Below are 26,927 nucleotides of genomic sequence, written 5' to 3' on the forward strand. Positions count from 1 at the left end.
AATACGCAATGTCTAAATTGTGCAAACGTGGTTCACACAGAATGTTGGACTGAGTGTTAAAAAATAAAAGTACAAAAAGCCAACTGAGATTTTGTACCAAGCCGGTTTTGATTTTAACTGTATGCACATGCCTCAGAATAATACTTGAAAAATTTTCTCCTGTTTTCTGTATTTACACATAACTTTGAATATACATTATATACATGAATCCTTTGACATTAAAAATAAACTGCTGTTGAATCTTATCTGAACTTTCATCTTTACAAAAGGAAAATTGATTTCATTGCAGACTAAAATATCATCATATTTAACAATTTATGTCAAAATAACTATAAAACAATTTATTTCCAAATTGCAAGAAGTCTTACTCGTCTTTCAAGAAATTGCTACATGAATAGCATTGTCAAACGTGTTAGAGATCAAAATTTATACATTTCTTATTAGCACTCTTTTCTCTCATTTTACACATTTTAACAAAATAATTAAAATACTAGCACTACTGTTCTTTTTGTACAGTATGTTGTTTGCCATATTGACTGCAATTAGCAATTGAAGCGTTGTTGTTCCTGTCACAAACACTGAACTTCAGATGCGTTTGCAGTCATCTGTTCAATTTTGTCCCAAATATAAAATTCAGTGCGCTAACAAGTCTAAAACCATTCCAAGTTACTTAATTGTCGTTTGAGAGATCGGCCTTTGCATCCCTACTGCACGATATGGAAGTAATTCTTATCTGTAAAATATTTGGTCAAAGAGAAACACTAAGTAGTTATATTTCTCGCCACTGTTATATTGGCCCAATCTGGAAATGTCTTAAAGTCGAACACTGCATTTCCTAGAGTGTTTATCAATAGGATCTCCATGCCACAGCACAGAACATTCATGAATATTCCTGGTAGAACCTAAAAACAAAATGAGAGTGAAATAAGCGTCTGGTAATTATGATTTTCAAGCGACAAAAGTAACGTATTAACTAAATGGTTATACATGACCACAGATTATAATGATGTAACTGAAAAAAGTTTATTTCCTGTTTTAATTGTATTTCCTCTAAATTTCTTATGGGAATATTATTAGCGACGGGTATGAATATTTGTTTGAAATATAGATTCAAGTTCAATTAGGGAGGGATAAGAAGATAAAGGATCTCAAGAAATCACCTCAGAAAATTTCGAATTCAAGTATAGTTTAACATAATAAAATAATTTTATAATAATGTAGCAAAATAACAGTTTATATAAATATGAAATCCCAAAAGTAATGCAAAATATTATTTCGATTACAAGCCAAATAACATTAACTCATTGTGTTATACAGTATATTCAGATATCTTTGCTATTGCAGAATAAATTACAAATAACGGATATTGGAAAATTACATTTTCAAATGATATTAAATACAAGATATAACAATAATGAAAATATTATGCATTACCATCTGAATTTAAAAAATCTGAAGTTTTTTAATAAAAAAAATAAATAACATATGCAAAAAAATTATATATGGTGTTTACAAAATGAGAATCCAGATCTAATGAGTCCAGACAACACTATTTGGTTTAATTAGTAAAAATTTTTTGAAGGAGGATAATCAAAACATACATCTATTGTAACTGAGTAGCAGGCGGATAAAAGATCACAAATTGAGCTTCAGGAAACAATTCTCATACAAGCTACACAAGATAAATACACACAACTAAAGTTCAGTGTTCAGTTGTTACTCCAAACAAGCAACCGTTCGTTCAGTCTACCATAAGTAGTGCTTTCATCAAGCACAAAGATTCATTGAGTTTTAACTGATATCTTACACTAACGAGAATGAACAGAAAAAACTCCACTAAATTTGCATCAGTGAAGCCCTTGGGTTAAATGGTAAATAACTAATTATTGTACCACATTTAACAAAAAGCATATGGCCTACTCCAAGATAAAACAGGTTGATACCAGAAAATATATGAAAATATTTATAAAAGTACAATCCATTTCTATCAAAGGCAAATATTTAGTATCTAATTGAAAGATGTCTTTGATTTCTGTTCTTCACTAGCCCATTATTTCTGTTGAGCAGTGCCTAGATTAAAAGAGAACAGAGGAGCAATCCATTGGGAAACTAGAACCTAATAGATAGTTGTTAAAAGAATATGAACAACAGACGCACGGCATCGAAATATTGTACAAGGCTTTATGCTTTCCACAAAGAAATCGATAGGACAGTCACAAGTAATCATGTTATTCTGATAGATTTATTAATTATATTTTATTGCTCGACATTCTATAATTTAGAAGTACTCACCATATTCATTGTAGTCATTGATGATGCCTCGAAAACTATAGCATTCGGAGGGGTAGCAACAGGCAGCATGAACGCAAACGAACAAGCTATAGTTACAGGAAGCATGAGATATAAAGGATTTACTTGAAGGACGACCGCCTAAAACATAAAACCTTGCAGTAAATCAGAATATATTTAATTTAGCTTAAACTTGCAAAACACAAGGAAATTTATAAATACATGATGCATTAATTTAAATAACATTCCATGTATATATTTACAACTTGCGTTGAATATTGAATTAAGAACATAAATTAGACAATCTTTTTTGCACCATTAATATTTTTATTGTCGTATTACTTATTTGGCAAGAAATTAAAAAATCTTTTTAGCTGTTAAAAATTGAAACGTATTTCAAGTTTAAATATGAGATAAGTTATAATCAAAATTTGTGCGCCAGAATGAACACTTGTCTTATATAGTCTTAATCTTTTATACACAGGTTATACTTTTATCAATACTTAGAAGCAAGAATATCGCGAACCTGTTCAAAAAAGTCTGCATCAAACTACCGACGGATACCATCACTCAAGTTTTTTTCAAATTAATGGCGGAGGTTACAGCACTTACTTCTTCCGTGTCTAGAGGCCAAGAAGTTAATCAGGAACCACCTGCATACGAGGGTGGTCTGAAACGTTCTCGGTCTCGAACATACATGGCAACACTATCGGCAAGAGTTTTTTTTTCTAAGTTAGTACATCTGTCAATCATCCATGTGAAACTGTAAGTCATTCTATCAGGTAGTTTGTTTTATGCAGCTGTCTGAAGCAAAAGTGTTGTCTGTATCCCTTGGAATGGATAAAATTGAGTATCGTGCGGTTATAAAATTCTTTGAAAAAGAAGGTTTAACGCCAAAAGAAATTCATTCGAAGTTCATAAAAGTTTATGAGCACACTTATCCTTCGTTTTCGATAAATAAGAAATGGGCCTCCGAGTTTAAACGTGACCGTACCAGCCTTGAAGATGATCCACGTGAAGGACGTCCAAAAAGTATAACAACACCAGAAATCATTGATCAAGTGCACGATATAGTATTACATGACCGGCGAGTCAAAGTGAGTGAAATTGCTGAGACTATAGGCATTTCAAAAGAACGTGTAGGATATATTTTGCATGAAGAATTGCAAATGAAAAAGCTTTGCGCAAGATGGGTGCCGCGCTTGCTCACAGCAGATCAAAACCGAACTGGCATGAAAATCTCTGAACAGTGCTTGGAGCATTTTAACAAGAACAAAACTGATTTTGTGCGTCAATTTATTACTATGGATGAAAGTTGGATTACACACCAGAATCCAAACAACAGTCAAAACAATGGACAGAAGCCGGTTGTTCAGCACCAAAGACAAAGTCGGATCCATCAGCAAGAAAGGTCATGGCATCGCTGTTTTGGGATGCTAAAACGCATTTTGTTTATTAATTATCTTGAAAAGGATAAAAGAATAACCGGGGAATATTATTCCGATCTTTTACCCAGACTAGACGAAAAAATTCGCGAGAATAGACCCGGTTGGCAGAAGAAAAAAAATCATCTTTCATCAGGACAATGCACCCGCCCACAAAGGTGTTTTGGCAATGGGAAATTAAGGGATCTGCACTATGAATTGTTGGAACATCCACTTTATTCCCCAGATTTTGCTGCTTCTGACTTCTGTCTCTTCCCAAAACTAAAACTCTTTCTCGCTGGTCAGCGTTTTTCTTTGAATCAAGAGGTGATTGCAGCTGTAGAGGGGTATTTTGTAGATCTTTCTGAGAACCACTACAGGGACGATATAATCTGGAGCATCGCTGGAATAAATGTATTAGTGTTAAGGAAGATTGTGTTGAAAAATAAAAATAATTTTGAAATTATAAATTCGTTTTTCATTGTTAGGCTGAGGACTTTTCAGACCACACTCATATATATGAGTACATACCACCATATATATACAGCATACCTCTTACTATTGAACATGCTGGAAAGTTGTGTAGAAAATGCTTTAGATATTAATATATCAAGAGCATTTTGCTCGTGTCTGGCATCGAAGCTGATCAGTAAATTGCCATCCTTCGATCTACTTTCCACTATCTGTAAGCGGACACCTAATTTCCTGTGGTATCTCATGGATGAATTCACCTCTTGAAGTCTGTCTACTTCATGGCTTTGTCTCTATTTCCATTCTACCATAAATCAATGGTTTTCTGTCACTAACCAATAATTCTCTCCACTTTTGTTAATATTGCCTGTTTTTCTTCTTACTCATCCAAACCATTCAAAGTGTTCAAACTTAAGCTTCAAGAATATTGATCTTCATATTATTTTTTAATGGTGCTAGGAATCTGATAACCTTTAATGCTATCAAAATGCAGTCGTGATTTCTTCCTTTCTTGCAAAAATGAATCTTCGAACACACCTTCTCTGAATTTCAATAATACACAAACTACCAGACGGTGTCAGATCTCTGTCTGACTGAAATACCTCTAGTCTTCCATGGCAAACATCAGATGAATAGCTTTATTTAATTTTTTATCCAATAGCCAACATAGCACAAATCCCAACTCCATCCTGCTTAGAATGATGATCATTGAATGGGCGGAATGATAGATGCTAACCGGTGGAGCACTGCCATAACAAGTAGAAATGGGCTGTTAGTAAAATGGTGGTTGAAGTGACTCAGAGAGGAAGGGGTCAGCCAATTTCAAATTAAAATGGGCCTTTTTGTGAAATTTCCTCACCTCCTTTTCTAAATTGGGGCATGAATAGAGAAGATGAAATCGTTGAATAGACGTTGGTCTAATAATTCGAAGTATAATATGTAAATCAGATTTTCGCGATCTATTTTTTCAGAAAAGAATAAACAAGAAAGCAATGACAATTGCGCACCAACCCGAAATATTCACATTTGTCGAGCAGTTTTCGTCTGCCAGCAAGCTGCGACTTCACTTTAAAAAAGTAGTTCGAAATTATTTGCAACTGAGTTGATTTTGTCAAGTGTCATTGTATACCGTTTTTTTTTTTTTCCTGAATGCGAATTATTCAGTCTCATATGAAAATGGATGAGTTTATTCCTAGAAACTACGGGATTTTCATTCCACAAATAAGACAATCTGCAGTAAGATTACACATCAAGTTACTAAACTCATGCCATTAGTCGTCATTCAAATGAAGGGACTGTATTAGATTATAAGTGGTTATTATTAAACGCTAGTCGCAGCCTTATTTTCTCCTGCATAATTGCAAAAGCATACAGAAAATAATCACTATTTATTAGTGGCCCGAAGTAGCTTGAAAAGCTGCGTGTAGAGCAGGGTTTTTGAATTAGGTAATACACACGCGCACGACAGCGTTAGCCGTCTGACGGTACTGATACACTATAAGTCTACAGCTTTTCGTGGGTGTAAAAAACGCCGCAGTAGTATTTGTTGCTCCCAGAATGATAAGTAGAAGAGAAATAATAGACAATCTACTATTTTACAAACTTAAACATTTTCACCATGCTTGAATAAATGTTAGAGAAAACCAAAAATGGTACAAAATTGCAACATCACAAATATGCATTTGACTAGGAGCTTTTTTTAATCAATCTAAACTCGACCACCACATATGGCGTCACTGCTCAACCGACCATTTTGTTTAGTTTTTCAGGACATATTACGATGATATAAAATGACTATTTTGTATTTACATGTAGTCCAAGTATTGCAAGTATCTTGTGCTACTACAAAAATAGCTGCTAAACAGTTCAGTTTCTTCTGCATGCAATTGCTACATTTCTTTCCCTGATTACAATTGATATGAATAAGTCCCTTATTCTCCTATATTAACATACGTACAATCCGCTGCCATCCATCAACAGAATTAAACTTGAAAGCAAATTTATTTTGAGTTGCATTTCCAAATCCAGTCCTTTGCTCCTTTTATGACATCATCCTTTCTTCTTATGTTTTTATTACAGAAGATAACAAAATAGAAATATGGAAAATCGTTTTTAATAAGATTTTTTCTTTCTATCGAATAGTTAGTATTATTTCTTGGAAGATGCTATGGCAACAGTATATTGGAGAAAGGAATGACGTAGTGGCCTACATTTCTAGAAATATTTTATAATCTTAATAATTATAGCTTTATGATGACATAAAAATAAAATGTTATGAACGCTCACTTAATATTTTCATTTAGCATAAGATATAGCGAAAAACCTTACCAGTTGACCTACAACAGGTAGAACGATGTTCGCTGTAGCCACGTTGCTAGTAAACTCTGTGAGAACAGCAGTCATGAGGCACAAAATCGCACCTACCATTACTGGAGAACTGATGTTAAGCGAAGCCAAACGATCACTCGCCCACAGCGACAGACCTGACGCCTAAAACGAAATTAAAAGTAATATAGGATCCAATAGGAAAAGAAATTATAATACTAATCCAAATTTGTGTATTTGAATTCTGCCATTTTATTCGCATTTAAAACAATTCGCCAAGAAAATCATAATAATGCTTGTAAGGGAAGGATACCCGTTGAGTTAATTGAATTTCATTTAATATCCAAGTTTTGATTACTTTCTCAATGAACGACGTCAAGCGTTCTGAGGAAATTTTATTCATAAGAATAAGATTCTTCTCCCCTGTTTTTGTCTTTTTCGTATCAATAATACGAATTATGCAGGGTCTTCCTCTGATTCTTCTACAGGTTCCATATCTTTTTTTTTTTTTTTAAGCTTCTTGTGCTTATGGCACTTTATCTTTACATCTGTTCTAGTAAGTGATTTCATTTTCTCTGTCTGTAACAGCGGGATCTTGTATGCCCGGGATGGTGTATAATATTTAATGCGGTGCCATCAAAAACTATAGTTTCGTCCAAGATGGTGGCAAGTCACAGCGGATCTTTGTATGTTCAGTATCCAAATGGATACTGGTAAGAGACTGAGCTAAGGATTGATCAAAAGTTTGATTGAGTTATTCGCATGTTATATTGGTAGCTATTAATATAGCATAGTTCGTTTCATAAACTATAGTTTATGAAACGAACTATATGTTGTAGTTGGTATAAAGAATATCGCTCTTAAGTTATCATAAAATGTGATGTAGTCTTTCTCTCAAAAACCGATGTTTTAAGCATTTTCTTCTCCAAATAATTAAAAAAAAATGGATGACAGATAAAATTATAGAGTTAAATATAAAAAAAAAAGGAAGAGCAAAGATCTACATAAATATAAAAAAATTAAAGTCATAATTAGAAGAGGGGCCTCTGTAGCTCAGTGGAAGTGGAACTTGCATCCTCTGGGCTCGGTCGCTCGAAGTCAGACTTAAGTTCAAGTCTAGTAGCAAATTGGAACTTTTTCTTTCTTCGACCGATTCCCGAGTTAGTCGAGCTCTGGCACGGGATATCGGGGTTTTTTCCTCCCGTAAAATCAAGAAAATCGACCGTAGTACCCACATTATTTCAGACAGTAACATATCCTGTTAGGGTTAGGTACCAAGAGATGGGAGCACTTATTTGCCAGCCTCTTCATAGGTGGCTGCTATAATTAGTGATAGACAAGAGTCAGCTATCTCTGGTTGCCTACTGGTGGAGATTGAACTGCCCACTCAGTCTTCAAAAGCTAGATAGGGTATAAAGGCCTCGCCTGCTCCTTATAAGGGAATAAAGGGCATTAGCTGATTTATTTATATAATTAGAAGAGAGAATATATTGATTGAATAACAATGCTAAGAACCTGAAGAATTTGTCGCTATAATTCTGCAAAATCAATATGATAAAGGAATTAGCAAATAAATAAATAAATCAAATATAGGGAAACAAATGCATAAAGAATGCGAAAAGAAAAGTACTGTTCTAAGCAGTATCTTAGAACAGTAAGAGAAATAGATTAAAAAAAAAAATTCCGGAAATAGATCCTTCTTAGCTCAGGTGGTATAGACGAGCCCGCTGGTTGGGAAGATCGGATTAGACTCTCGTTTATGACTTGAGGAATCTTTATCGGATGTTTTCAATCAAATGGTAGTTAACCGGTCTCATACGAAGGTGGAGGATTTTTCTCCCAAAAAAAACTTTTTTTTTTTTTTTTTTGAGGGACGAAAAACCAAGGCAAATTGCCCCCTTGAACACACAGATCTACAGCCAAAAAAAAACTTGCTTTAGGGGTACAGCAGAGGAGTGGCAAGCCGGCTGCATTAATCGCCTAAAACAACTAATTAGGTCACCCAGCTTTTCTTGGTCGGATATGAATGGATGGATGGCTTTAGGAAGTGGAGAAAACTTAAAAATCAACAAGGAGAGTGAAGTATTTGGTCCTTCAAATTTAAACTGAATTAATAAGAAAATCACAAAAAAGTAAAACCCTTAAATCCCAGATTTGGTTATTAGCGAAATATTAAAAAAAAACAATAGAAAGATTATCTGAGATGTGCAGTGAGCTTTATCCAAAAAGAAAGTCAAACTCAATGAGGATTAGTTAGCTTAATGAACAATGCCCTGAAATTATTTCGTATAATAATATTGGATATAAAAACCTGATTAAAATAACGGAAGAAGAGTAGAGGTTTACAGGTAGAAACAGGCACAGGCGATGCAATATTAAACTTCAGATTTATATGCAAGAGATCAATTGCTATACACAAATGGTCTACCTATATTTCATGCATTTCGAAACGGCATTTGAGTTTTCCATGATAAACCGTTTAGGGATTTTTTAAAACATTCTGACAAGAATCCGAAGATTAACGATAATAAAAAGTAAACATATTGGAGTCAATAATCTGTAATAAAAATTAACATGCTTTCATAACAGACAGATACAAAATGAAGAGTCCAACAAGGATGGACATTATTCACAGTTATTGTGTGAAATGTTCGCAGGAAGGATAGCTCAAGGAATAAAACCAAAGATGTACAGATGAAACAGTATTAGTTGCTGACAATGAAGAGAGATCCTCTATACAAAGTATAATTAACGAATAAGAATTGTGATAAATAGTATAAAAATAAATACCCAGAAAAGAAAAATAATGATAATCAAAAGATAAAAGAAAAAAGACTCAACTAAGTAGATAGACTTAAATATCTGGAAGTCTAATCAGTTGTGAATAGAAAATGAACAAGAAATAAAAATACAAATATCCAAAAAGCGTTTCTTAACATGAAACAAATACTAACTGAAAAGTCAATGTACACATAAATACAAGAATGCTACTTATAACTTGCTATGTTTTTTTACATGTACTTCATGGAAAGATGAATTATTGGGAATGCAATCGAAAAAAAATGTGTCTTAATGCTTGTTAACTCGTGTTATCTTTAAATAAAATATATATTCTACCCTATAGTTTTGGATCTCTCAAGAGATAACAATGATTCAGTTCGCTTAGGTTAAGTTCATTGGAATTTATAGTCAAAGTAAATAAGGCTATGAGACTAAACCAGTACCTTATGTCTTAATTAGGAGTGTTCTCGGGCGGATTGTGTTTTGCAAAATGATAAATCCGAATTCCCTGGTGAGAAGACTGTGCCACTAGCTTATGGGAGTGGGTAACTCCTCTTCACTTGAAAAGAATCCAGTCGAGACCGTTTTCTGACGCTCTCGACTGGATTTGAACCCAATTTAGTCCATACTTGACAACTAAACGAAACATATTACGACATCAGGACTATGCTATGGAGGTAAGTTGATTCAGCGTGTAAAAGCATCTTCTGCAATGTTTCCGAAATTAAGTTTTTTATTGATCAGAAGGGTGTTTGCACGTTGCGTAGTAACTATTTCCTCAATCCTATGGGAGTCCCATATTCAGCCATTCCCATAACGAAATCACATAAGAGGATTTAAATACATTTCCGCTGAATATGAGTTATATTCTTTCCAGGTTATTATTATTATTATCGTTGTTTAATCAGAAAGTATTTAATAGTTTTGTCTTATTTTACTAAGATTCGGTTCAAGATAAAGTCAAAAGGATGGTTTCACATAATTATTTGCGAGTAGAAGTCGATGCACATTGGTTTTTAAACTTATCTGGCAGGTTGTTAAAAACAAGATAAACGAAATTTTATTTAAATACAAAAGAAAAAATTAAATTGAATAACTCTTCAATCTAACAAAGATTTTCAGCCTGGGGTTATCGAGCAATGATATGAACCTAAAACATTCAAGGACAGATTCAAATAAATATTTTAAATGATCGTACCTTGGAACCTTCAGCTAAAGAAAATCCTCCTCCCAGAAGAAGAATAATACCCCATGGGAGTTTGTGTTGTGCTGTTTTCCAGTCTAGAAGAGGGGGACTTCTCCCAATCCTGCATGGCTCTGCTGGTATCATAAAGAGTAGTAACGGTATTCCAATTCCAGCAGTAGCATCTTTGATCTTTCTGCAACAAAACGCAAAAGAACGGTAAATAAAATATAGCGTAAAAATTCGGAGTTTAATTTTTTATTCCATATATATATATATATATATATATATACACACACATTTTTTTTATTATTCAGATGGAATCTATTCTATAGAAACAGATTCAACTATTAATATTACGTCCCTTTACAATGAGAATAAACAATTTGAGTCTCACTCCCGAAAGGTTGAAAGGTATCGTATATTTTAGTACCATGGGCAGGATAAGGGTTAGATAATCCGGTTAGGAATCCTGCTCTAGGATCTAAAATGATTTTTTTTTACCCCGCTTTGGCCTCCAGTAAGCAAGAGATGTCTTACATTGGACTTAAAATCTTCTTCTGCCCGAAGATTTTAACGAACATCCAAATCAAAACGGGATTCGAAGTATGGGCGTTGGTTGGAGTACGGAAATGCTATCAGTTCCATCAACCAAGTCGCCGTAGATATACTGACGCAAACATGTTTTGAATCACACTTCAATAACAGACAACGATTAGCCCGATTGGCTTATTAATCTTTCCCATATGTGAAAAAACAATCTGTAAAATGAAGCTAAAGCGATTTTTTATCTTTCATAATTCCGTTTAAATGGAACTACAAAATGAAAATGTCTCTAGCATAACAGATCTTATCCGATTTTAGATAAGTGAAATAGGACCAGACCCAACAGAAATTCACCTTTGGTATCTGCAATATCCTGGAATTTTATCAACAATCTATATAAGGAGCAGGATAGTGGTCGATAAATTCATGTGCCACAGAGTGGAAGCACTGTTCGCTCAATGAAACACCTGCATTGATTAGAGTACTACTCCAAGCATCGTTCGGAACAGCGCTCTAGAATAATACGAGGTTCGGCTGAAGATTTCATGACAGCTTGGCTACTATGGTCATAATGTGCCAAGTAAAGATTAAAAATGTTTATCAGATGCATAGAATTCTTAAAATACATGTTTATTGAAATAATTAAAACAAAAAAGACAAATACATTTTATGTGAATCCTACTCACGAAAAGTTGCTAACCTATAGTAGGTTCAGTGCTGGGGGTAAGGGTTAAATAATTCTGTGGGATGAGGGTTAAATAATCCGGAAATCCTACTCTACAGACAGAACAAAAATATTTCAAGTCATGTCATACCTCCAATGAGCAATGATCTCACACCTGGATATGAAGCTATGCACAAACATTAATGTCAAAATACGATTCACAGCATGTTGACTGGAGACACTGCCCACTACATAATAGTACTAAATGGCATGTTAAAACTTAAAAATACAGCTATTTTCCGTGTATAAAGATCTGCCTGGGTACAAAGCTCAAAAATAGCACATAAATCGTTAACACAAGAGTTAGTTAAAATGTAAGATATGGTGAAAATAGTCTTCCGTGATCATACATAAGTGAGTCATCAACATATTACGCCAGTGCGTAATATGATTTGCTATATATGCCAGTCAAGAACTTTGTCTACAAAAAATGAAAAGGGGAAAAAACAAAGTCTGAAATTAAACTCTGGCAAGCTATTTTTCTTTTAATCTCTACACCAGTATGTTTGCCATTTGGTTTCCAGATCAACCTTATTAACTGGCTACAGCCCATAATGGAACATACATATTTTATTGTATGTTCCCTTATGTTGCTAAGCTATTGTGTCTGCCTTTCATTCGAAGGCAGACACAATAGCTTAGCAAGGACAAGCTGACCTCCTTCAGTACATGTAATCTCCTCTTTAGTAAGGTGTCTGGTAGGAATCCAACCAAGGCATACGGTGTGTAGAGAGAGGAAAAAAGAAACTGGTTGTGAATAGTATATTTTTTGGCCTGTAATGAACTGTGAAAGTGAAAAAAATGCCGCACTTCAGGTATCAGTTTTATTTACTCTGTTGCAAGTTCTATACCATGAAGATTAGTGGTATAGTTACTACATTCGTCATGTATTCGATATGTATTGTGCTGTCACTAAAGACATCTGTAGATATCACAATTGACTGATTTTGAGCCGTTTGTGTAGACTGGCAAAATCTGAGAATTGCAGGCCGATTTAATTTAGGACTCTGCTGATAGAAGTGCAAATGTTTCCGTAAGGTGTATCAGCGAAGAGTATGCAAAGATGCCAAGCCGAAAGCTTTGCATTCTTGAGAAAAACAATGTGCACACAAATGCTAGATGTTCAATATGAGCATTGAACTCATAAAAAGGAATTTATTATACATAAATAAATCAGCTAACCGCTTGTATTCCCTTATGGGGAGTAGACTTCATACCCTATCTAGCTTTTTTGGAGACTGAGTGGGTAGTTCAATCCCCACCTGTAGCCAATCAGAGATAGTTGGCCCATGTCTATCACTAATTATAGCAGCCACCGATGAAGAGGTTGGAAATCAAGTGCTGCCATCTCTTGGTACCTAACCCTAACAAGATATGTTACTGTCTGAAATAACGTGGGAACTATGGTCGATTTTTTTTGAGTTTACGGGATGACAAACCAGAGTTTCTGGGAGGAAAAAAACCTGCTAGCCCGTGCCAGAGCTCGACTAACTCGGGAATTGGTCGAAGAAAGGCCTTAGAAAAAGTTCCTCCAATTTGCGCGACTAGACTTGAACTTAAGTCCAACTTCGAGCGACCAAGCGCCACTTCCACTGAGTATATTTTTATTAACACTAAAGCATCTATGTACAATCAAAATAAATATATATACAACTATTTACAATATATACATTTGTACATAGAATGCTTATTCTAATTGACATTTTGATTTACATTTCTTGAGGCTACTTCTACTGAGGTTATTTGTATCCCCCCCCCCCCCCACCCCCCCCCCCCCCCACCCCCCCCCCCCCCCACCCCCCCCCCCCCCCACCCCCCCCCCCCCCCACCCCCCCCCCCCCCCACCCCCCCCCCCCCCCACCCCCCCCCCCCCCCACCCCCCCCCCCCCCCACCCCCCCCCCCCCCCACCCCCCCCCCCCCCCACCCCCCCCCCCCCCCACCCCCCCCCCCCCCCACCCCCCCCCCCCCCCACCCCCCCCCCCCCCCACCCCCCCCCCCCCCCACCCCCCCCCCCCCCCACCCCCCCCCCCCCCCACCCCCCCCCCCCCCCACCCCCCCCCCCCCCCACCCCCCCCCCCCCCCACCCCCCCCCCCCCCCACCCCCCCCCCCCCCCACCCCCCCCCCCCCCCACCCCCCCCCCCCCCCACCCCCCCCCCCCCCCACCCCCCCCCCCCCCCACCCCCCCCCCCCCCCACCCCCCCCCCCCCCCACCCCCCCCCCCCCCCACCCCCCCCCCCCCCCACCCCCAAGACAACCAACGTGAAGACATTTTTAAATTAGCAGCTTTAAAACAACGAAGAATAGTAATTTTTTGCTTGGAGAACAGTGAACAAGTGGAGGTGTTGTAAGTGAAAGTGTTATGTGATTGATGGATAATTTGTTAATAATAATAAAGTATCAACACTCACGATATAGTTCCCAGCTCTTCATATTTCTTTACGATTATGTCTCTGAACGTTTTCCGAAAATTCTTGTCCACGTATACAGATCTAAAATTATTTGAAAATGTAATTAATAATAAAGTATCAACATAGTTAATATTAACGTATTCAAATAAATAATTCCATGTAAACTAATCCAAGAATCTGATCGTAATGGAGGCTATTAAAGTTACAAAAATGTTTTCTCAGGTTTCCAACTGTTTGAATTATCTTACGTACAATATTTTCACGTATAATTGCTCCATGCATGAAAAGAACTTGTTTATTAAAACTGTGATTCAACACTGCTGAGGCTAAATAAATGAATTTTATTCTTACTGTCAGTTTGTTTTATTTGTATTTGGTTAATAATTTCCAAACGCTTTTTGTACAGAGCAAACAATATTTTTTTTAAAAAACTGATCATATGTATCGATTTTATTGATGCAATTTTTTGCTCATACTTTCCTGGTCGTTGTATAATTTAAATAATGTATTTGCATTGTTTATGCAAATATGAAAGAAGTCCTAGCAAAAGCTAGTAGCAAAAAAACATTTATGAGTATTAAATATACAATTTTCCATAATATGGATAAATGTCTAATTCTGAGGATCTGTTAATATTTTGATTTTTTTTTAATGGCATTTCTATATGGAATCTGCTGTTATACATAACAGAAGATTTAACCCCCCACCCCAAATTCCTGAACGCTTGCTATTTTCAGTTAGTGAGAGAGATACTACGACGAGTCGCCGTGTAACTCTCCCCCCCCCCCCCCCCCCCCCGACTAAAGCAAAAACACAGGGACAAGTCATCTGATAATTACTAGCTAGTAGAGAGTTTTTCATTTGCTAAGCTCATAAATGAAGCTCCTGGACAGAAAGGAATGCTATTCTAGCTGTGTTTTGAAGTCTTTCGACGTGAGCGGTTGGAGAAACTGTCAATTTATGGCAGCTAAGGAAATTAACACTGAAACCATTGGATTGAAAAGTTTGTTTCTTGTTGTAACAGAGTCCGTGAAAAAGATCGACTCCAACCGACGAGACACCTAACAATGGCCGATTTTTGAAGGCTTCCATTCATCGTCGAAGAATACTTTTTGTGAAGGGGATAAACATTTTCATATCCAGGTGTTAATTTGTTTACAAGCGTGCGGAGCTGTTGTGAACATATCTAAGTTTCAATCTATATCAACATAACCAGTACCGTCCTGAACGACTGCTAGCATATTAATAACTAATCCTATATGAATTACAGTATCCAAGTAGTCCATTGCCAGGAGGAGAATTTGAGTGATTACAAGCCTACAGGTGGACAAAATCAATAAGAGTGAAGAAGGATGCAGAGCATGCACTAACCGTGGATTACAATGAATACGTAAAAATTCAGATTCTCCTGTCGCAGTTCTGGTTTCATTCGACAATTTCCGTTTCAGTTTTTAATCAAATATTCCATATCGTAAGCTATGGAGCATTAAGCCACCAATATGTGATTGCGAAAACGAAACAATACTATTGTTCATTCCAAGTTTTTTGTGGTTATAATAACTGGAAACATTAGAAAGTATGCAATATTTCCCTATCTAGACTGAATACTGAGAAAGCCAAGTGATGCGTTGTCATTTAGACTAGCACTTGGAATTTTCTACTTCATGCGCCTCTTTATAACAGCTTCGAAATCAATAAACTGTAATATGGATGATTGAAAAGTATGCAAAGTAAAACAGATCAACTTGCATGAATTCAGCATTAAAATGTAGACAGTTTCAGGCTTCTTAGATGAGGAATCTTTGTAATTGGTTATTATGTTTCAAGTGGAATAAATTTTTAGTTTTATTTTTTCGTGAATCTCTCCCACATAAGGTTGTAAATTTTAATATCGTGGGGGATGGGAAGATTAAAGAATTCTTCGAGATCAAACATGGGATTTTTCTAGTTACTTCAGCCCTGGAGGGGACTGAAGTGACTAGAAAGCGAATCGCATATCAGACGATTAAAATATAAAACTTAAAAAAGGCACACAAAGGCTATCTACATGGCCAACTAGGTCGGCAATGATTAAACTGAGATTCTAGTTGTATTTAGCCCACAGGATACTAATTGTGCTGTACTGGATTCTACAAACTTATATTCCAGATCTGAATATTTGAAATTTTAATGGTGGAGAAGGGGGTTCATTACAAAACGATTTCTTTTAGCTTAGGAAAATATAACACTTTCCAGTACACAGCATTCAAATTAGTGGATAATGACCTCTTGGACAGTCCTGATGGGAGCAGTGGAAATTATACTAGAGCTCAAACAAAACATCTTCTTTCCCTCCCTCCAGAACATCTGTGATAAGCACTGTGTTATATATTCTTTTAGAACTTATTATTGCATCCATCATTTCATGGATGCAATCATGGATTCTAAACAACCCCAATCAATAAAACAATTCTATGTCTCGTAACCAGTTACGATGGATGGAATCTTTTGGAACATCGGGGTTGAGGGTAAAGGTTCAAAGCTTCACTTCTGCTAATATATTTTGTGCGATGGTTCTGCCTTGTGCCGCATGGCGTCTAGTTCCCTGCTTTTTGGTTTTCTTAACGGTGTCTATTGGAAAATGAAGAAGTCTGTATTTACAATGGAATGTGTAGTCTGATTTTCATAAAGTAAGTTTCACAAAATATTCGAACAACAGGAGCATCCTGGTTTTAATGAGAGATCTCCTATCCCCCAGCGGAAAGAACAAATCCACACAATATATAAACAACTGAAATAGGATTATCTTCGAGCACTCTAGAAAATGACCACCGCGTACGATGGAAGAACGAAAAATGGCAAATTACTTTATAAATTAAGATATAAACAAATCACAACTTATTTCCGAAGCGGTTTATGGACTACGACAGTAAAACATTGACTTCTATATTTCATTTAGCAATTAGATTAAGTATTTATTATTAAGTTATGGCAGAAAAGCTTCATTTAGAATGCTGCACTGGTAGTTCCTGAACGCCTTTAAGTATCACCAGGAAAATCAAAAATCATATTGATTTTATTTAATTCCCAATAAAATTTTATTACAAACATTGGAATCTATGAATGCGAAAGAATTCACAGATTCTCCTGTGCTTTTGTAATGCGAAATCTTTCTTCTGTAGAAATGGCAAAATTGTTAGATAAACTTTTTTTTATGGTCCCCCCCCCCCCCTTTAAATCATTTCAGTAGCATTTCCATCTCGAGAAATGCAGTCTAGTTATTTGTAAATAGTTATCTTTATTTTTTTTCTTTAGAAAAACCATCAGTTGTAAATCAAAAACATAAAAGTATACAAATAGGTATTACTGGGAAAACAAATTACATTATTCAAACTCTAGACATGTTCTATGCTTCAACTGTATGACCACCTCGTAATTCCACAAAAATTTGCTCGTAGACAAGAAATTGCAAGAAGTTATTTCCACAGTTGTCAGGATGTATGCAAGTAAATAGATGTAGTAAATATGAAATGCGAATAACCCAAAGGAAATAAAATCTGCAAATATTTAGTCTAATTGGTTTTACTTAAACAGTGATGCCTTTATTATTTGATAAGCCTCAAAAAAGCTTGAGACAAATGAAAACAAAAACTGTGCGTAAAAAGGTCACTGAATACTTGATGGCATCTCTCTCTTACACGCGAAAGCATCGAGAACCCTGAATCTTACTCATCGGGATTTTCCAATAAATTTGCATTACTCGATAATGAATTTATCAAAAATCGTTTTATTCAATGAAATGTTGATAATACAAACAAACAAAAAAATATGATAAACAGCAAGGGAAAATACTTACGCCCTCTTGAGATAAACGAGAAATAAAAATATCCAGGCCAGAATTACGCACACGAGCATCACTGGAGTGTTGTACATCATCCATTTGTCGAATGAAAGAACCGTGTTTTTCGGAAACATCCTATGAACAAAATGTAAATATCGGAATGAGATTCTCTCACCTGAACACATATTTTATATATCCGAAAATATGAAGGAATATTTAAGTAACGGAAATAATCTAAATCGTAATTTAAACGAAGGCAATAAGTTTGATATTTTCTCACCATCCCACATCTCGGCGTCATTGTGGAGATTAACAGCCAGGTTTCAAATAAACAAATATATTCGGTACGGATCAGTTGTTACAAATCATTTAACGTATTTCTGGATGTCAAGTCGGATCTCAAACTCCAACTCTATCCCACACTTCTCCCCATCCCACTTTCTCATAATGAAATATTCATTACAACGCTTTAATGGTGAAGAATGCCGCACCTGCCAAACATTCAAGACCTTGGCCTTGTTTAATTAAATGGATTAAGAAATTAAAAAAAAAATTAATGAACCACTGTCCGCGCGATTAGCCTAGTGGCTATGAGCTTCGCAAACCATGTGCTTGGGGAAGGAATAGGATAGATAATGAATCATGGAGCCTTATTTAATATTGTTTAATAAATTTCACGCTAAGCTTTTCAACAATTTTCAGATGAAAAATTGGCATGACCCAAGTTTTTTTTTTTTTTTTTTTTTTTTTTTAAGGACTTATGCCAGTTCTACACGGGTAGGAAAGCATTTTATCGACTAGCAAGATATGCATATAGTACCATTTACTGTTGCATGCTTTTAAGATCAGCGCCTTTTTTAAACAAAGCGACTACATGGTGGTGTCTCACCAATGTGACCGCCTTTACATCACCGAGGAGGCGATACATTATTTAACAGCGTATATTTAATTAGTTCTCGCTTTGTCATCACTATCATTTTGTACAACAGCTAAACCAAGACTACAACTGGGCATGATTTAGTCAAGAACGTGATAACTGAAACCGTTTCGAACGTGAATTTGCACCACTCAAGATGCGTATCCCTCTGTGACCTACCCACCCATTAGTTCGATTGATCTCTGTTACTTACCTTGGGGAAAGGGGAAGGACTTAGCATCATAACTATTAAATTATGGTGGTGGTGCCTCACTTGTTGACTTAGCAAGAAGGTGATAATATCGCACCAAATCTAAACAGTTCATAAAAATAAAGAAAACTATACCGAATCAAAATTTTATTCTTCACTGCCGAGTGATTCTTCTCAGCCAGATGCAAACTTTCTTGAGAAAAGCGCAACTGTAGATTGTAAAGGGAGGAACCATGGACCTTTGCAGACGATGCTAAGTCCCTCTCCCAAGATAAGTAACAGATCAATTGAATCTACTGGAGGTAGTCACCGAGGAATACTCATCTTGAGTGGTGCAATTCAATTTCACTACTTAACTATTAATATTTATCTTTAAATAATTTTCGATTTTTCAATAATTTTATTTTAATAATTTATTTCTTTTTTTTTTTTAAAAAACTAATTTTTTGATAGTCATGACTGTGTGCAGAACGAGCGTTCACTTTGAGAAAGGAATTTCAAACATGAGAAACCAATAAGTAGTAACAGCCGCCAAATCAGCGGATTTGGCGGCTGTTACTACTTATTGGTTACTACTGTTACTGTTACTACTTAATCAAACACTGTGATAATAAACGCTGAAATAAGTCTGTTGCATAAAGTGAATATTCTGTACTTATTGCAGAGGGTTAATCATAATTTCCTTTACTACTTAATAGGCAGTACATTAAAATTATGTCAGGCATGAATTTTAAACCAAAACTGTTCGATCGAACGTTCTTTCAAGTTTCAGACTGTCCCGAGATGGCGCTAGCTGACTGGATCACCTATTAAATGCTTTTTTGCGCACCGACATTGTTGCTTGTGCAATCCGTCAAAGCGACGCTTACTGAGAAACCTGGATGTGTTTTGCAGTTCCATGAAACGAAAATCAGTAACAATAATGCAACGTATCTTTCCTTGAGTGTCAGAAAAAATAACCTTCTGGGCTACCTATAAAAGAAATTGTATGATTTTCGAACATTGCTGTGCATGTGAGCAGTTTAATAACCAAGAACGGGAGGAATATGTAGAGCACATAGAAGTATCCTGTGTTCGCTGTCCACAAAATTATTGCATCTAAAGGATTTATACGTGACATTCTGTGATGAAATGTTAAGACATCGTAGGTCGCGACTAATTCGCTGGTTATCTGATGAAGCAAGTTTCACCCGAAACTTGCTTCATCAGATGTGCATGATGAAGTGTATCGTGGACATCAGGATTTCGAACACCATACTGCCCAAGTTGTTCAGAAAATGCAGAATAGTCCCTAGCTTTTGTGCAGTGGTTTCTCTGAAGATTACCGGCTTTCTTCTTCTTTGCTGATGTGCAACCAGATATGCTTCACATTTTAGCGATGCCTCAGTTGTAAGGAGATCTCCCGAACTGCCCTTCCGGCAAGAATGGAATCGAATACAAGTCTTTCCCAATCGAAGGACGCTTGTCTCGTTCTTCTAATTGAGCTAGAATGCGCTCCTATAAGAATCATGGCAGTAATTCGTACATTGATAAAATCACGCTCTGTGTTGGCGAGTTTGAACGAAATGAATCAACACTTTGTGTGCCACGTAAGGGGTGGTTCGTGGATAATCCTTTGTCTGAAATGTGTCTTAACTAGCATTTTGTTTTATCTTCCTACAGTTACCATACATTACATGGAAACTGCTCGAAATTTCATATGTAAGGAAATTTTAATGTGAATTACGAATGACCCTGCATGTAAGCATTTTTTTTTTTTTTTTAATCTATTAAGAAAAGTTCCTTTACTCAAGCTAGAAGTTTCGGTGATATCTTTTAAAATTATATCTCGATATGATAATTTTCTAAACATAAGATTTTCTAGCTTGCAGCACTGTGGTGTTTTCAAATGCTATTACTTTCCTGCTATGATTCATTGCCATCGTTCTAGAATATTGGCACAGATACACTGCGACTATTTTCGAAGTCAGCAGAGCCGTTGTTGTAGGGGCGTGACGTTCGTAAGAAAGGAATTGTCTTCGGTTGAAATGAAATCGGGTGTGAACTCATGATTCACTCGGTTTTACCGTTTCCATTTTTATCGTGCAATTACGAGTACGTGGTAAGCGCACTCCTACCAAATCGCCTTTAAAATAATTAAAATCAGATTGTTAGTATATCACTTCAAAAGAAGATCTATAAATGAACACAGCGATACGCTGTTATTCTATAACTGAGTATAATTGTGAAAATACATAACGTTCCAAACAACTTTAAACCAGAGATGTTGAATAATTGTTTTTCCCATGATGTTAGACTGGGGAGCGAAATGAAATGTCATCGAGAATCTTTATTTGAAAAAAAAAAACCTTTAAACTTAAATGAACGTTAGGTTATTGTGTTCCAGTTTCTGATAGTGAAATTGAATGGAGATCAGGGGATTAGCTAGCTTAACGCACTTCATCATTCCTTCTTTCTGGATTTCCTAATCGTGAAATCCTTGAATTATGTCATCAAGGACTTGCACTACACTGGCTTAGTGTGCTTGGTGGATAATCAGGGACTGTGGAGATCGTTTGTTGTCATATTTAAAATTTTCACCTTGGAGAGAGAGAGAGAGAGAGAGAGAGAGAGAGAGAGAGAGAGAGAGAGAGAGAGAGAGAGAGAGATGTGAAAACAAAGAAAAATTATTCGAGAAAATCAAAAGTTTATTCATAAGTTACTAGGATTGAAAAGAGGATTGATCTAGTTACAACGATGAGCAAATAACTACAAAAATTCATAAATTTGTCCTCACATATAAGGTAATTATTAGAATAATGAGCACCGCACGGTTTGGATAACGCGCTTCTTGATTGTATTACATCGTGTAATCTCTTATAATGAATATAAACATGGTATAATGAATAATTTCGGTTTTAATACCAGAGCCGGGATTACCGAGCACATTTTAATCAAGATTTTAACCAACCAATAAGAGTTAGATACCACTATGAATGGACGAACATAGCGATGCTAATCGGTGCTTACCTAAGTACACATACACGTTGTTATGAAACGCACCTCTTATCGTCTTAAATCTATCTAATTGTAAGCTTGGGTGGATTTCGCTTTGCATTCTACCAGTTATGGGATTTGAATTTCACTGCGGCATGTATGTCGGCAAGAGTCTTTAGCTCATAGATAATTGACATCGCTTGGCTTGAGACCACCGCCCTCTAGTATAACTGAAAGGGCTTGAAGAAATGTCAGATTTGTTTCCTAGGGCACGGTTCCGGGATCAGGTAACTTTGAATCTATTACGACAAAAGTTTTTAAAGTTTGAGATGGGAATGTCGATGAATCGCATTTCATAGGATACGTGAATAAATTCCATACCTAAGAAAAGAAAAACATTAAACTGCAACGCAAAATTGCTCCAAAGATATTACAAAAAATGAGAAAATGTTTCTGAAAAGATGCTTTTTATGGCAATTCTCTCTAAAAAAAGATTAGAAATACGAGCAAATACGAGTATCATAGGTTTGACTAAGGGATAGTTAATTGAGACTCTCGAAACGATTCTTTAAATAATCAACATCGATGGCACTCGGGCGTCTAATAAAAAAAAGCTCTACTTTTACACTGGGCAATGAAAACGATTTAACTACATAAATTTACTGCCACAGTAGAAGTCTAATTCACTGTTCCACAAAGGAGAAGCTCTATAATCAGTCACTCGGGTAGGCATTAAAATGTCAATGTAAAATATGAAGATTGAACTAAAATCGAATCATCAATATTCTTCCAAACGATTATTGTAAAATAGAAAAAAAAAAGAGTTAATTAAATTTGGGATATAAAGATGGGGAAAGGATAAACATCGAGACGTTTGATGACGTTTTGATACCATTGCCCGGGAAAGTAAGTGTAGAAGAAGGAGATCTTTTGACGATAGAGGTGTAAAGAATCTTCTTCAGTGTGCGAAGATCAAATCAGATTGCGAAAGAAACAATTTCAGACGTGGTTTCTCCAAACGGCTTCCGCGGCAACTCATCTCCCATGAAAACACAGGTGCTGCTGTTTAATTGCTCTCAGTAGAAACTAACTTTTCATTTCAGAAATTACTTTATTTCTGCCTTCATTTTTGTCGAAATTGCCCAGTTCATTCGAAATTGAACTTCATTAATTAGTCCTTCTGCCTTGTACGAAGTGGTTTTCGCATGGTATATACACAGCCTATCGGCGACAATGTCGATACGAAAATTAAAAGGCTCCACGCCAATGAGATAGGATGGATTTTGCTTGCTCCCCTGGACTCCATGGAGGTGCATAATTTGTGCTTTTGTAAATTTCCAGATATTGTTCAAAGTAAAGTGCAGTTTCGCTCAGTGATAATGTGAAATAATTCCTTGCGGAGGCATAAGGATGTCTCCTGTGTGTTTTAATTTTTAAATTCATTTTCATTCTACTTACACAAATTTCTGGTCAGTTATTTGTTATTATTATGCAATAGTATTGACATGCTCAATTCTATAATTACACTAAGAATGGAAATTGTAATTCTCGTCTTATTTATTTACATTTCTAATAATGCCTCTCATGAGTTAACTTACTCATCCATAATCCCTTTCAGCACGAGATTAGGGCCTGTTCCTGTTATAGTTCCGGTACCACCAATGTTTGTAGCATAAGCAACACTAAGAAACATGGACTTTCTCAGCAACTGTCTTCTGTTATTATTTTTCCTATAAAGAGAAAAATTCTTTACATTTCACTCGTATTGCATAGTAAAGATGACGTTCGTCTACCAATGCAAATCCGCCAATCATGCTAACACGTGCGCAGGAATAATGCAAGAACGTCACGTTTTAATTAAATTCTAACAAACCTTATAATTTTGGAAATACAGATTAAATAGCAATTTTTTAAAGCTGGTTATCAAAAACGAATCTGGCTCTAAACTGAAATTTCATAATAACTTTATTGTTGTAGTTACCTTTTTTGTAAGGCCTCGTCTGTAAATGCATCCGACTTGTCTGACTTATCGGAATGCGAGTCGTTCGTCTGACAATCGTCAACGGGTGTCATTGGAGATGAGATTATCGACACTTGCAGGAAAAAGGAAAATATTTACAGTTAGTATTTAATTATTCGCAATTAATAGCTAAACTATTTGAATAGTAGTCTATTTTAAATGCTACTCAGTCTCGTAGAAATGCTCCTATTATTAGAATTAAGCGAATTAAGAAAGTAGAGCCTGTGTAGCTACAGTAAGTACAAGTGGAGCTTGCGCATTTCGAATGCTTGACCGCACAAAGAAAGACATGGATTCAAATCTAGTTTCCGACTAAAGGAACATACTTCTAATCCTTTTTTTCGACCTCTTCCCCAGTTTGTCGATCTCTGGCACTGGCAGCGTGTTTTTCTCCCGCAAACAACTGTCCCATTGTTCGGATTTTTCATCTCGTAAATCAGACAGTCGATTTTCTCAAGAAAATCGACGTAAACCCATAGTATTTTCAAACAAAAATATATTGTGTTAGTGTTATGGACCACGAGATGGCCGTCTCTTCACTGCGTGAGGCTTAATCAGTGATAGCTTTGGGCAAGCTATCTCTGATTGCCTACCAGTGGAGATTGAACTGCCCACTCCATTATTTAGAAGTATAACATCATCAACATTAAAAATGTTGAGAGCAGAGGCCTGCAAAAAGTTAGATAGGGCTAAAAAGGTAAAACTACCTCGTGTACTACGGAAATAAAAGGCGCTAGCTGATTTATTTCTTTATCATCATCAAATTCCTGACATGTACCCTCAAGAGGTGTACAGGATATGATAGTACTACATGAAAAACTTACATTACGACCAACTTCCGATCTACAGTTTTCCTCCAAATAAATCTGTTAGCTGTCAAGACTCCAACATTGTCAGATCTTATATTTCTATCGTCTAAGGCACATTGTACCGTATCAATCCACCTATATCTTGGTCTTCCTCTGGGTCGTTTTGCAATCAACCTGGCAGAGAACATTTGTTTTGCTCATCTTTCCTCGCCCATTCTATTTAAGTGACCATACCACCTGAGATTAGCTCTGCTAACGCATTCCTCTATGCTGACGTTGTCAAGTTCTTTCCTAATATCCTCATTTTTAATATGATATTGCCACTGATACCATCCGTTCACGTCCCTAATCTTTCTCAGGACTCTCACATTTGCGGTTTCTAGTCTCTGCAAGTGTTTTATTTCAAACCCAGCTCTCAGATCCATAAGTTAAAATTGGTTTGAACACCTTCTTGTATACAGCTAATTCAGTGTTTTGACTAATTTCTCTGTTATTCCATATAAATTTATTCAGCTGACTTCCTACCATACCAGCTTGATTCTGTTATCTATCTTCACTAAAAGCGTGCCTAAGTAGCTGAAATGATTTACTTGTTCTGTAGGTTCTCTATTCATATTGCAGTTGATATTTTCAATGGTCTGCCTATTTTCATCGTCTTTGTCTTGTTATTGCTGAGCTTTATACCAAATCTATTACATCAGTTATTCAATTCAGACAGGGAATCTTGCAGACTTGTACCGGATTTATTTAGAAATATAACATCATCCACATAAAAAAGTAAAGAGCTGAGGTTAACATTTCCAATTTTGATATCGGGTTTAATACCACTTTCCTTCCTAATGTGATTCATATAGATAATGAATAACAGAGGGGATAACGTACATGCTTGTCTCACACCAGATTTAACATTAAACCATCTTCCTGTACTTCCTTCAATTCTAACTGCTGACTTAGTCTTTATTTGAGTTGTAAGTATTGCTTGATATAATGCCCCATTGACACCATATAACTGCAGCGTAATGAATAGCTTCTCTCTTGGCACCTTGTCATATGCCTTTTCCAAATCGAGAAAACTTAAATACAGATCTTTGTTATATTCATATGTTTTCTCAACTATTTGTCGTAAAGTGAAAATCTGATCCTGACAGCCTCTATTTGGCGTGAATCCAGCTTGTTCTTCACCAAGCTTCCCTTTCACAATCTTTCTCAACCGTTTCTCGAGTATACTTATATAAATCTTACCAGGAACGCTCAGTAGTACACTCATCTTTTTATATATGGGTACTATGAGAGCTCTACTCCAATCATCTGGAATTCGTCTCTCTCTGTCCCTGCCATCTAAACTATGCATTGTAGCGGCTATAAGACTTCCATAGGAGAGCATTTCTGTTCGAATATCGTCTAGTCCGGCTGCCTTTTCACATTTTAGGCTTTTAATGGCTGTTTCTATTTCAAGTATGGAAATGGATTACTGTTCGCATTCGTGTTGAGTGATTTTTACCACTGTGCTGTCATCACTGCTTGTTTCATTTAGCAATTTTTCGAAGTAACTACTCCATACTTCAAAGATATCTTTTTCTCCTGTTTACATGTCACCATTATCATCTGTAATTCCTTTTACAGCACTCTTTCATCTATTTCTGAGCTTTTTCAACAATCTCCAGAATTTCTTGCCACTTTCTTGATATTTATTTTTTATGTTCTTACCAAAGTCTGCCCATGACTTTGGTTTAGCTAGTTTTACACACTGTTTAGCTTTCTTATATTTGTCTCTGTATTCTCGAAGAGCACAAGCTGACTTATTTGTCATTAACTTTCGATGCGCTTTCTTCTTTTCCTTCACTTCCTCTTTAACTTTCTGTGTCCACCATGGAGTTCAGTTCTGATTTTTCTATCCTTGCACACAACCTCCTCACTTGCCTCTGTGGCTGAATCGATCAATATTTTCTTCAGGATTTGCCACTGAATCTCCAAGGCTTGGTTTCTGTTCTCAAACGGTTTCATTTTTTCTTGAATAATCTT

The 26,927-nt window shown here is 36.2% G+C and overlaps 1 protein-coding gene across 1 annotated transcript in view; it reads right to left on the minus strand.

Annotated features, from left to right (window-relative positions):
- Nucleotides 1-296: 296 nt before the first annotated feature.
- LOC150107100 (Na(+)/citrate cotransporter-like) overlaps nt 297-26,927 on the minus strand; it is a 135,108-nt gene continuing 108,477 nt past the window's right edge. Inside the window, exons 5-12 of the mRNA XM_090391613.1 lie at nt 24,058-24,169; nt 23,675-23,806; nt 17,989-18,108; nt 14,154-14,234; nt 10,489-10,669; nt 6,513-6,674; nt 2,293-2,430; nt 297-902 (exon numbers count right to left, since the gene is read on the minus strand). Of these exons, the coding sequence (XP_090247739.1) occupies nt 762-902; nt 2,293-2,430; nt 6,513-6,674; nt 10,489-10,669; nt 14,154-14,234; nt 17,989-18,108; nt 23,675-23,806; nt 24,058-24,169 (1,067 nt within the window). The 3' untranslated portion in view covers nt 297-761. The remainder of the gene's footprint in view (nt 903-2,292; nt 2,431-6,512; nt 6,675-10,488; nt 10,670-14,153; nt 14,235-17,988; nt 18,109-23,674; nt 23,807-24,057; nt 24,170-26,927) is intronic.

This window comes from Typopeltis vanoorti, chromosome 4, assembly GCF_054136105.1.
Source record: "Typopeltis vanoorti isolate ZY-2024b chromosome 4, IOZ_Tvanoo_1.0, whole genome shotgun sequence".
Lineage (NCBI taxonomy): Eukaryota > Metazoa > Arthropoda > Arachnida > Uropygi > Thelyphonidae > Typopeltis > Typopeltis vanoorti.